The 12,140-nt window shown below is 51.7% G+C and overlaps 1 protein-coding gene across 17 annotated transcripts in view; it reads left to right on the plus strand.

Annotated features, from left to right (window-relative positions):
* CSDE1 (cold shock domain containing E1) overlaps positions 1-11,933 on the plus strand; it is a 49,003-nt gene extending 37,070 nt beyond the window's left edge. For all 17 annotated transcript variants that reach the window (XM_078882185.1, XM_078882173.1, XM_078882172.1 and 14 more), the window contains 8 exons: positions 92-205; positions 1,996-2,240; positions 3,251-3,363; positions 4,782-4,901; positions 6,154-6,344; positions 7,522-7,685; positions 8,419-8,551; positions 9,565-11,933. In XM_078882185.1, the coding sequence (XP_078738311.1) occupies positions 92-205; positions 1,996-2,240; positions 3,251-3,363; positions 4,782-4,901; positions 6,154-6,344; positions 7,522-7,685; positions 8,419-8,551; positions 9,565-9,612 (1,128 nt within the window). In that variant the 3' untranslated portion in view covers positions 9,613-11,933. The remainder of the gene's footprint in view (positions 1-91; positions 206-1,995; positions 2,241-3,250; positions 3,364-4,781; positions 4,902-6,153; positions 6,345-7,521; positions 7,686-8,418; positions 8,552-9,564) is intronic.
* The last annotated feature ends 207 nt before the right edge of the window (positions 11,934-12,140 follow it).

The raw sequence follows: 12,140 nt of genomic DNA on the forward strand, positions 1-12,140 counted from the left end.
CGTGACGACGTCCGTTGTAACAGCAGTGGCGAGGAGGAGGGGGGGGCCTAGATTTGACCTGACTCTTGCGAGGCCTCTCCCACCTGCGCAGGACCAGGAGCCGGGGATCATCGCTTACGAGGAGGAGGAGGAGGGCGAGAAGATGACCATCTCGTACCTGTGCAAGGACGTGGAGGGACGCGGAGCGCCCAAAGTCGGCGACAAGGTACGGCTTCATCTTATTGATTCTTTCGGTAAAGGCACGTAGAAGGGAAGTAATAAAATAATAAAAATAAAACATAATAAAATAATTCTCAACGCAAGCAGCTGTCCTCATTGTCGTTATTATTGTTGATCATAAAATAAAACAAAACAAATCACGACGTTTCGATCGCAAAACACAAGCGCTCGAAACGTCGTCATTTGTCTTCTTGGTTCTTTCGGTAAAGTCACGTAGAAGGGAAGTAATAAAATAATACAAATAAAACAATAAAATTATTCTCACGACGTTTCGGCCACAATGCAAGCAGCCGTCCTCAGGTGAAGAACAGCTTAAAATACGCTGCCAAACTTAGCAGCGTTCATTAGGACGCAGTCTTCCCGACAGCCCTGTTCTTCACCTGAGGACGGCTGCTTGTGTTGTGGCCGAAACGTCGTGAGAATTTTTGAATGTTTTATTTTTATAATTTTATTATTTCCCTTCTACGTGACTTTACCGAAAGAACCAAGAATATGAATCCATGCAGTCACGAAAGCTTTAAATCTAAATTTCAACAATATTTATCTTATGAGGTGAGGCCCACTGAGCGCTATATTGCTCTTCAGAAGCGACCTGGCCACAAATGATAGCTCAACGAAGTGGCGTATCACGACGTGGAAATTTATAACGGCCAAATAATCTAAAGGCACGTTGATTCTAAACGTGGGGGGGAAAAACCGCAGGACCCGGAGACAAATCCACGCGACCCACGGGGAGAATATACAAACAAACAAAATTTTACCCGTAAAAACAAAGTTTTTCACTATAAATCCTTTATATGCGTGGCGGCTAGAGTCCTCTCGTCCTCTGGCTTGAGATGGCTGCCACCTATGGGTCAGATGATTGCCTGCCACCATTAAGCAATTGGTAATTAAATATAATTTATTTTTTCCTAAAAAGTGTAAAATTTTGGAAAAAAATTTTCACGAAAATAAATTGTCACGCACAACGAGTCTGTGTGCAAAATGTCAGCTCGATTGGATCACGGGAAGTGGGTTTAAAAACGACTGAAAGATTTGCACGGTCGTAAGCGCGCAAGCAAGTGAACTTAATATAAAGGATTTAAATATTACAGCAGCAACAGGCGTCAGGGTCGGGAACCCACGGCCTCCTGTGTACCAGGCGAGGTAGTGAACATCTCCTAGCCACCATGGGCCGCTACGGTGGCGTCGCTTCACCCGGCAGGAAATCGACTGATGCTCCTGCTGTTGTGGAGTGTGACCCATGCAGCCAGCTATGGCTGCAGAGTTTGGTCGTACATGTTGTTTACGTCGTTTATTGTGAAAATTCGGTCACAGTTCCTATGACCACGGTTTCATTTGCTTTTATGGCTTTATTTTGGTGATTTTTCGATAAGTTTTTTGGTTTGGCCATGTTTGTTTGTTGTAGTACAGAGTTACACTGATGGCCTTAATCTAAGTTGTCTTGTGGTTGTTGTTGTTTGACTTGCATCCCACTGAGATTTTTGCACATTTTTGTGTACGGTGCTTTTTCTGCAATATTTTACTGTCTTTTCTTGGATTTTCTGTTTGCACTCGGTCACATATTCACTTTAAAATGTTTTTTCTTCATGTTTTTTGTTTGTTGCGGTTGCACCCGATTCAAGAGCCGAATGGCTCACAGGGGCTATACCAAATAAATAAACTTGAACTTGACGTTGTTCGATCATGACGACGATGACTACGACGACGATGTAATGATACGAAAGCTTTGCGCGTCCCTGCCCCCCCCCCCCCCGCTTCTCTCGCTTCCACCAGGTGGAGTTCAGCATCGCGGAGGTGAAGAGGAGCGGGCAACGCAGCGCCGCCTGTGTCCGGGTGCTGACCCGCCTCACCAGTGGCGGCTTGGGCAACAGCAGCAGCGGCGGCGCAGGTGTCACCATCTCCGGCGGCGGCGGTGGCGGTGGTGGCAAACGGCAGGTGGGCTTCATCGCCACGCTCAAGGACAACTTCGGCTTCATCGAGAACATCCAGCACAACGCCGAGATCTTCTTCCACTACAGGTGACGGGGGGCCGGGGTGGGGGGGGGGGTTGCGCGCGGGCCACTCGGTCGCGGGGTCACGGGGGCACGGCCCACGGGGGGGGGATGGGTTCAAGTTCATTTATTAGGTGTAGCCCTGTGAGCCATTCGGCTCTTGAATCGGGTGCAACAGCAACAAACAAAAAACAAAAACATGAACAAGAAAACATCTTAAAGTGACTATGTGACTGAGTGCAAACAGAAAATACAAAAAAGACAGCAAAATATTGCAGAAAAAAACACCGTACACCAACGCTGTGTGCAAAAATCCCAGTGGGATGCAAGTCAAACAAGCAACAACAACAACCACAAGACAACTTAGATTAAGGCCATCAGTCTAACTATGTACTACAACAAACAAACATGGCTAAACCAATACACTTTTTGAAATCTTACCCGTGGGCCACGGGGGCAAGGGAACCACGGGGGGCCACGGTGGGTGCCCGAGTGGGCAAGCGAGTCACGAGTGGCGGTGTAACACCGGTGGGGTTCTTTGTGCGGCGATTGGTGGCCGGGCGGAGACCATCGAACCCGCTGCACTTGAGAGCCCGCTTTAATCACAACTCGGTCTAAAATGAAAATTACGACAACGCCGTTTCCAGGGACTCATTGTAACGTCGTAAGAGTGGGGGGGGGGGGGACCGCCTGCGTATGTGTGCGCGTGTGTGTGCACGCGTGGGGAGAGCGGTAGTGCAATCGTTAGCGTCCTTGCGGGACGAACCCGGAGACCCGAGTTTGAATCCTGCTCAAACGCCAACGTCGGTGAAGATTATCTGAACCGACGTCGGCTCGGCCTTTTAAACGAGTGCCTGGTGCGGTGTGTATCAAACATCATCGCCGGGGAGACAAAGGTGACCGGGCGTGTTGCTGACCACCCCATCCCCTGTTGTGTACCGTATTGGCCTTCGTAGCTGCTGCTCGGTCTGCTAACAGCACTCTCGCCCCAACGTTCCGTTGAGCCTATACGGGGGGGAATCTGTGTGCGTGCACAGCGAGTACAACGGCGACGTGGACTTGCTGGAAGTGGGTGACGCCGTGGAGTACTCGCTGTCCAAGACCAAGGCGAACAAGACGAGCGCGGACAAGGTGTCCAAGATCACCAGCGGTGAGTCGCTCCGGCCGGGGCGGCACGGGGTGGCTTGGCCTGGTTGGACGTGGACTAGCACAGCGTGGCGTCACGCAGCCCGGCGTAGCGTTGCTCAGCATCGCTCGGCGGGGCACGGCGTGGCCTGGCGCAGCGTGGCATCGTGTGGCACACTCTTAGGATTTTTGGGTAAAGTCGCGTAGGTAAAAAACAAAACTGAAATTTATAAAAGTAATAATAGAAATAAAATATCTATTTAAAGCTTTCGTGACTGCAAGGATTCATCTTCTTGGTTCTTTAGGGAAGTAATAAAATAATAAAAATAAAACATAATAAAATAATTCTCACAACGTTTCGGCCACAACGCAAGCAGCCGTTTTCAGACCTGGTTTTCACCTGAGGACGGCTGCTTGCGTTGTTGCCGAAACGTCATGAGAATTATTTTATGTTTTATTTTTATTATTTTATTACTTCCCTTCTACGTGACTTTACCGAAAGAACCAAGAAGAGAAATAAAATAATAAATCACGACGTTTCGGAGGCAGTACAAGTCTCCGTCATCAGTTGGGACCGTCACAGCCAGATTTACTGCATCAAGTGAGGCAAAACATTCAAGATACAAGTTCATAAATACAAGAGGAGGGGGGGAGGAGCTTATCTGAGTGTGGTAGCCAATGAATGGAACGTATTGAGGGGGGGGGGGGGTGGGGCTAAAAGAGAACAACAGGTCACATGCTAAAAGGTTTAGATCGCGTTATTTATAAATGTGTCGTAACCCTCCACCACCCGACACGGCCAATCAGCAAAAAAGTGTCACGTTGACAAAAGACAAATAGTTCACTGCTTTAGCCCACCGGTGTGTTGAAGAGTGAAACCACAACATTTACCATTTTTGGCTCAGCGTGATACGGTGTGGTCTGGCATGGCCTGGAATGGCCTGGCACAGCATGAAAAAGTATGACTCAGCATGGCAGAGCGTGGCTCGGCATGACATGACCGTGGCCTGGCACGGCGTTAAACTGCATGGCCCGGCTGTAGTGGACGTGCCTTTGTCCACTCGTGAAGTTGGGCGGTTGGGGCAGCGTTTTTTTTACGATGGTTTATATGTATGTTTCGCGCAACGTACGTAGCCAACCGTGCTAATCGGAGGTGCGGGGGGGGTGTGACAACAGTTCTAATGAAATGAGTTTATCAATCTAGATGATGGTGATGATGATTTAAAAGTGCATAGCTGCCCAGTGGCTTCCTAATATCGGAAGGCAAGAGCTTTCCAGACGGCCGCAGAAGCGCACCTTGAAGCGACGCGGCGAAGACCGACCCGTCCTTTGTTCGACGGCTTTACCGAAAGCTTGCCGTCTGAAAAGCACGCGGGTTCGTGAAAAAGACGCGTGTCCGGTATGTCCGTGGGTCCCCCCCCCCCTCCCTCCCTCCCCGCGCAGGAAACGTACCCAAGGACGACGTGCAGCCGACGATTTACCTGGGCAAAGTGGCCCGGCCTCTCCGCAGCGTCGATCCCCAACAGGCTGAATACCAGGGGCTGGTGGAGGTCACCGAGGACTGTGCGTACCTTTCACCCCTCCCCCCCCTCGCTGAAGACGCTGACCTTCCGCTATCGCACGAACCTTGACGGCCATCGCGATTTGTTTTTTGTTGTAGAGTCTCCTGTTAAGCGAGCGATTCTGGGGAATCGCTTTTCACAAAGCTGGACTATTTTTTTTATTTCGCCCGGTGGTGTAAGGCCCTCTCACCGAAGCTGCGTAACTCTTTTTCAGAAGCGACCCGGCCACACATGATCGCCCAACGCAGTGGCTCATCACGTGGAAATGTGTAGCAGCCATATACTCTAAACGCGTGACGTCGATTGTCAATGTTGGATGTAAAAACCGGAGGACCCGGGGAAAAATTCTCACGTTCCACAGGGAAAACATGCAAACTTCAAATATACAGGGGGTCAGGGTTGTGATTGAACCCACGACCTCCTGTATACCAAGCGAGGCAGTTAACATCTCCTCGCCACTGTGGTGCGCCACTTTTCACGTGATGCCAAGTCAACCTTGTGCCCCGCACAGGGAGAGCTGCCAATGGGGGTGTGTCCTAGGCTAGACCAATTAACAGCAATCATCGCCTCCTTACAGACACACTCATGCCCGCTCACGGGCCAGTTGCCCTGTCAACTTTTGCCGCACAGAAAGGGTTGCCACTGTGGGGGTGTTCTTCTAGACCAGGGGTGGGGAACGTCCGGCCCGTGGGCCGTGTAAGGCCCGCGAAATCATTTGGTCTGGCCCTGTCAAGGCAACCGCAGGCGGGACTCAAAATTCAATAAATCTAGGAGCAAACCTGGAAAAGCAGTTGCGAGTAGCAACATCATCAATACCATACTCTTAGGTTTTTTCGGTAAAGTCACGTAGGTAAAAAAATAAAATTAAAATTAATAAAAGTAATAATAGAAATAAAATAAAGTAATAAATTATTTTATTGTTTTTTCTATTACTTTCATAAATTTTATTTTTTACCTACGTGACTTTACCGAAAAAAACTAAGAGTATGAATCCTTGCAGTCACGAAAGCTTCAAATCTAGAACAAATATAACAGGCTAATTTTTAAGTTGATGATTTTGTATGGCCAGCGAATGATGTTATAAATACACAAATGGCCCTTGGCAGAAAAAAGTTTCCCTGCCCCTATTCTAGACAAATCAAATCGGGTGCGCGGGCGGGGGGGCGATGGAATAGCACACCCTGTTGGAAAGCCAGCTAGAATCTTGCCGCCCGTGCGAGCGAGCGATCGATCGACTCACGTATTTGTTGCAGGCGCCCTGAAGGGCGACACTTTCCCGTACGGCGTGGTGGGGCTGGCGAGCCGCTGCGAGTACCTGCAGAAGGGCGAGAACGTCAAGTTCCAGCTGTGCACCGTCACGGCCACTGGGGGGGGGCTCATGGCCTGCAACATCACGCCCATGCGCAAGCTCGAGAGGGCCTACATCGACTCGGTCAAGAGTGAGGTGGGTGTGACTCCGCTATCTTTCGCGTTATTGCATGAAGTGTGGGGGTCCGTGGTTCCAGCCGGGTGTCCGCCCCGGTTAATGCTGCGGGCGTGGCGTTAATTAACTACTGCTTCCAACTACTCTTTGGTTCTTTGGGTAAAGTGACGTATAAAGATAAAGTAATAAATTAAATAATAGCACACTACGACGTTTCGATTGCAACACAAGCAATCGTCATCAGGTATAACTGATATAGCAACAAAAATCTAACCAGAAAACTATAGACAGACATATAAGCAGACAGATATCACCAAGATACACAGAGAGAGAGTAACACATAGGCACAGAGAGGTAGATCGTCTCTGTGGCGAGGCCTTCCAAACTATGTTTTTATTTAACAGGTAAGGCCCCCCCCTCCCCGCTGAGCTCTGTAGCTCGGGTTTTTTTGACAGACACTGAGCCACCTGGGCCACGAATTATGGCTCAACGATGAAGCGGCATCATCATCATCGCGTGGACATTCACGGCGGGCAAATACGATTCGTAAATTCCTGCCCATTTGTCGAAACCCAAAACACGAGCTTTGGGGGCAAGGCAGCGGTCCCAGGACCACTCCACGTTTTAGCTGATGTACGCGTGCAAAGGCGGCACTTGTTGGATAAGGGGCAGTCCATAAATGACGTCACGCACCTGGGGGGTGGGGGGGGTCAGACATTTGTGACGATGTGTGACGAGGTGGGGTGGGGGGGGGTTTGAGAAATGTGACGTCACTCAAAATACGCAACTTTATAAATAAATATAGACAACACGTTCTACTTAATCAAATATACTTTTTAATAAATGTTTTCTCCTACAACATCAGAGTGCAGCGCCACATTAAATACGCACTACAATGACAATAGTTTAAAGCGATTTGAAGCATTTTTTTTGTGGGGGGGTGGGTAGAGCTTCGTAACATCATATTTCAGGGGTGGTCTGACTTCTTGTGACGCCGTGTGACCCTTACACTTGTCTACTTTATATTTAGCGACTTTTGTTTGGTACGGTTTGTCGATGCCACCCGCCGACCCCGTACCCCGACCGAACGCACGGCTCCCATCGACGACACTCCTCCGGGATAAATCGGAATCAGACTCCGATTCCGACTCTCATCGCTGTGCATTTTTTCTTTCCTCCGCTTCCGGCACGCGCTCAGTTCGGCTTCATCGCGTACGAGGTCGGCGACAGCAAGAAGCTCTTCTTCCACGTGAGCGAGGTGCTGGACGGCCTCGAGCTGATGCCCAACGACGAGGTGGAGTTCCACGTCGTCTTCAACCCGCGCACCAGCAAGAGCAGTGCCTGTAACGTGCGCCGCATCGGGTACGCCGACACGCTTGCGCGCGCCTCGGCCGCTAAGCTTTCTCGCACTCCCATTGACGTGACGAAATCGTTGCCGCGATGACGAGTCTGCTTCTCGTTCGTCGCTTTGGCACGTGCGGTGCCAAAGAAGGTCAACATTCATATATACTTAGACTCGCACGGAGAACCATAGACTCGCACGGAGAACCATAGACTCGCACAGAGACCCATAGACTCACACAGAGACCCATTAATTCACATGGAGACCCATAGACCCACACGGAGACCCATAGACTCGCACGGAGACCCAGAGTTTGTTGTCCTTCCTCCGCACCTCTGATTAGCACGGTTAGCTACGTACGGCTATGATTTTACTCACTGTAGTGGTCGAGCCAGATGATTGCGTCAGGAGTAGCAGAGTGTTGTGACGCCCCCCCCCCCTCTCCGTGTTTGTGAATCGCTCGCCGAGTCGACGTCATGACGTGTGCACGGTTCTGTTCTGGGTGGTGACCACATTCGCCGCGCACTGCGTGGAGAGTTTGTCAATTTCCCGTTTGTGCATCAACATCATCATTGTCCAGTTTAATCGCATCTGAGAAGAGGGCGATCAAGTGAGAGACGCCAGACCCCAGGGGGTTTGAAAGTACACCCTCTGATCGACTCGCCTACCCCTCTGCCACCTGCCCCCTCCCTGCCCCTCTGCCAACTTCCTGCCCGCCCCTGCCCCCCCCCTTGTCGGCCCCCCGACACGCAGCGAGGCGTCGAAGATGACTCCGTCCCCGCGGCCAGAGCGTCTGGTGAGCCGTCTCAAGAGCCTCACCCTGGACGACAACAGCGCCCCGCGCCTCACCGTCACGCGACAGCCTCGCGGCCCCGACAGCACCAAGGTGAGGAGGAGGAGGGCCCAAGTGTTCGAATAACAACAACAATAAAACTCTGGTTCTTATGGTAAAGTCACGTAGTTAGAAATAAAATGAAACAAATGACGACTTTCGATTTAAAGCTTTCGTGACTGCAGGGATTCATCTTCTTGGTTCTTTCGGTAAAGTCACGTAGAAGGGAAGTAATAAAATAACAAAAATAAAACATAATAAAATAATTCTCACGACGTTTCGGCCACAACGCAAGCAGCCATCCTCAGGTGAAGACCAGGTCTGTCGGACGGCTGCTTGCGTTGTGGCCGAAACGTCGTGAGAATTATTTTAATATGTTTTGTTTGTATTATTTTATTACTTCCCTTCTACGTGACTTTACCGAAAGAACCAAGAAGACAAATGACGATGTTTCGAGCGCTTGTGTTTTGCGATCGAAACGTCGTGATTTGTTTTGTTTTATTTTAAAATCAACAATAATGACGGTTACGACGGTGATCACGACAATGATGTAAGGTTGTAACACGCCCCCACCGCACAGTCGACGCGGTGACCCGGCGCTAATTCTAACCCCCCCCCCCTCCCTTCTACGTGACTTTACCGAAAGAACCAAGAACACTTGATGAGTGTTTTAAACGTGAAAGGAAACCGGAGCGTGCGAGGGGGCAACGCTCTATCCCAAACAGACGTAACAGATGGTGATTAGTCCGCTTGTTTTTTTCCCCAACCTGCCTTTTAATTCTTAAACTCAGAATTTACAACCGTCCTCACGGCAATTGTGTCACGTGCCTGCCGGCCGCCGTCGCAGATTGGCGCGCGATACCAGCGGCGATCGTCGTCACGTTCCGTTCAGTTTCGTCCGGCCACGTCTACCGGTCGCGCTCCTGGCCTCCGATTGCGTCCGACCGCCCGTGACCTCTTCCCCCGGGTGTGTGTGCGTGTGCGTGTGTGCGCGTGTGTGTGTGTTTGTGCGCATGTGTGTGTGCGCATGTGCGCATGTGTGTGTGCGCGTGTGTGCGCGTGCGCAGGGCTTCACCATGGAGCGAGTGCTGCGTCAGGTCGGGGTGGCGGAGTAAAGTGGTGCCGGGCGAGCGAGGAGCGGCGGCGGCGTAGACTCGCGACGCGTCGGGGGGGGTGGGAGCGGGGGGGCCGCTGCCGTGTGTCTGACCCCCGTCGTCGTCGCCGCATGCCGCTGCTACCGCTCAACCGCACGCTCAGCCACGGCTCTGCCGGTCTCCTGCCGCCCCCGTGTTTATAACGCAGCCGGCCCCATGCGCCACGTGCTCATCAGCTCTCTCTCTCGTTGCCCCGTCTGCTGCTGCAATAGGCCACCCGTGCCGCATCGCACCACTCCCGACCACCACCATCCCCCTCAACCCCCCCCCCCTCCCCTACGGCATTGTAACCCTGCCCAGCTCACCCCTACTATCCCAGCTCCATCCGTCCCACCTTGGCCTTGCCTGACCCCCCTCCGTGCGTGTGTGTCCATGTTTCTCCGTGTGGCTGTCCACGTAGGTGGTATCTGTGTTTGTGCCGTTTGTCAGCGTGTGTGTCCGTGTGGTTTCAGATGTGTGACCTTGTGTGTGTGGGCATGTGTGTGTGCGCGCGCGCATCTGCTTTTTTGTGTCGGGAGGTGTTTGCGTGTGTGTGTGTGTGTCAGTGGGGTGCAGCGGTTAGCGCAACGCTGCGCTACGAACCCGGCGACCCGCTCTCACGGCCACCAACATCGGTGACGATTATCCGAACCGGTCCTGGTCCTCCCCTTGGTCGACTCGGCCTCAAATGAGTACCTGGTGCGGTGTGTAGTAAACATCGCCACTGGGGAGACAAAGCGTGGCCTCAACATCATACTGGCCACCCTGGACCCCCCCCCCCCCTCTTGTGCCGTGCCGGCCTTCATAGGTGCTGCTGCTACTCCGCTGTAGAGTCTGTGTGGTGTGTGTGTACGCCTGCCTGAGTGTGTGTCTGTGTGTGGTATCCGGGCGCACGTGTGTGTCGCCATCATCAGCTCGGAGAAGATTTGCCGCTGCTTTGTTTTTTTTTGGTTTGCCGCTGAACGGCACTGGAGGAGGGAGGGGGGGGGATGCGGGGGAGAGGGGCGAGTTCAACGACGTCAACTTTGGGGTTTGTTTTTTTTTCTCCAATTTTTCAAAAAATCGTTCGTTTTATTTAATGATGGGAAATTGCACACCTCCTTACCCCGCATCCCCCTACCACCCTCCCTCCCCACCTTTTTCATTTTCCATTCCTTTCCGTCGCCTTCCCCCCCCCTCCCCCCCCCCCAAACTGATCATCAGCCTTTTGAGATGTTGCTTGTAATCGCGCGCCTTGTCCCTTTAATTTTTTTTTTGTGTTAAGGCCGGTAAACCTTTGAAGCGATAATTTTACCAAAAAAAAAATTAATAACTGAAGATATTGGGTGGGGAGAGAAATGCGTCGCCCGCCCGCCATCTATTTTGTATTTCATTTTTCTCCAAAAGTTTAGTTTGGTGTTAAAGCGTGGCACCGTATATACAAGCCCCCGGGAATCGACGTGGAATTTCACCCGGGGCGTGAAAGAACTCCGGGATCGTTGTGGATTTCCCCGGCGGGGAAAACACAGTCTGGGATCGCTTGGGATTCTGGAGAGAAAGCGAGTCTGGAATAGCGTGGGATTCTAGAGAGAAAACGAGTCTGGAATCGTTGGCATTCCAGAAAGGAAACAAGTCCGGAATCGTTGGGATTCTGACACGAGAAGGGAGTGGGGGGGGGGGGGACATCCGGGAATCGCTTTGATTCCGGAGAGAAAAGAAGTCGAGAATCGTTGAGGTTCTGGAGAGCGAAACAAGTCGGGGATTGTTGGGATTCCCGGGCGGGGAAGAGTGTTCCGGAGATGGATTTGGGATTCTGGGGCGGGGAAGAGAACCGGGGTGGGGGGGGGGCGGGTGATCCGTTGGGATTCCGGGGCGAGGATTCTTGCGGCCCAGGGCGTGTCGTGAGAGCGTGTACGTGTGCCTAGATGCTCGAGCATTTCACCGTGGAAATCATTGGCGAGTCGCAAGCGTTGCTCCGTCCGCCCCCTCCTCTGCCTCTCTCTCGCGTAACGACACGAGCGCTTGGGGTGTGTTCCTCCTGATTTTGTGCCGCGCTTCGGCGGAGCCGGGAGCCGGGAAGAGGACGGAGGAGAGGGAGACGCGCGGGGGTTACGGAATAATAAAATAAAAAAAATTGCCTGATTAACGAATAAAATGAAAACTCCAAAAAAAAAGATATATAACAACATCGACGAAAAATAACACGGAAACAGAATCGCCGAGGACATTTTTTTTTTCGTTTGAAAAGCTGTTCAAAGTTTGTAAAGCAGTACACAACCGAAGCAGTTAAAATGAAATGCAAAAATAAAGTAATACCTAATAAAGTGTGCAACGTCTAATTCTCGCTGCTGCTGCTGCTGCGTCGTCGTCGGCTCCACGTCCACGGAGGAGCCGAAGGGCGGTGAGGGCATCGGTGAGGGCATCGGTGAGGGCATCGGTGAGGGCATCGGTGAGGGCATCGGTGAGGGCATCGGTGAGGGCATCGGTGAGGGCATCGGTGAGGCGTCTAGGGCAGCCGCGCCAGCAGCCAT

The sequence above is a fragment of the Lampetra fluviatilis genome, chromosome 64 (assembly GCF_964198595.1).
Source record: "Lampetra fluviatilis chromosome 64, kcLamFluv1.1, whole genome shotgun sequence".
NCBI classification, from domain to species: Eukaryota; Metazoa; Chordata; class Hyperoartia; order Petromyzontiformes; family Petromyzontidae; genus Lampetra; species Lampetra fluviatilis.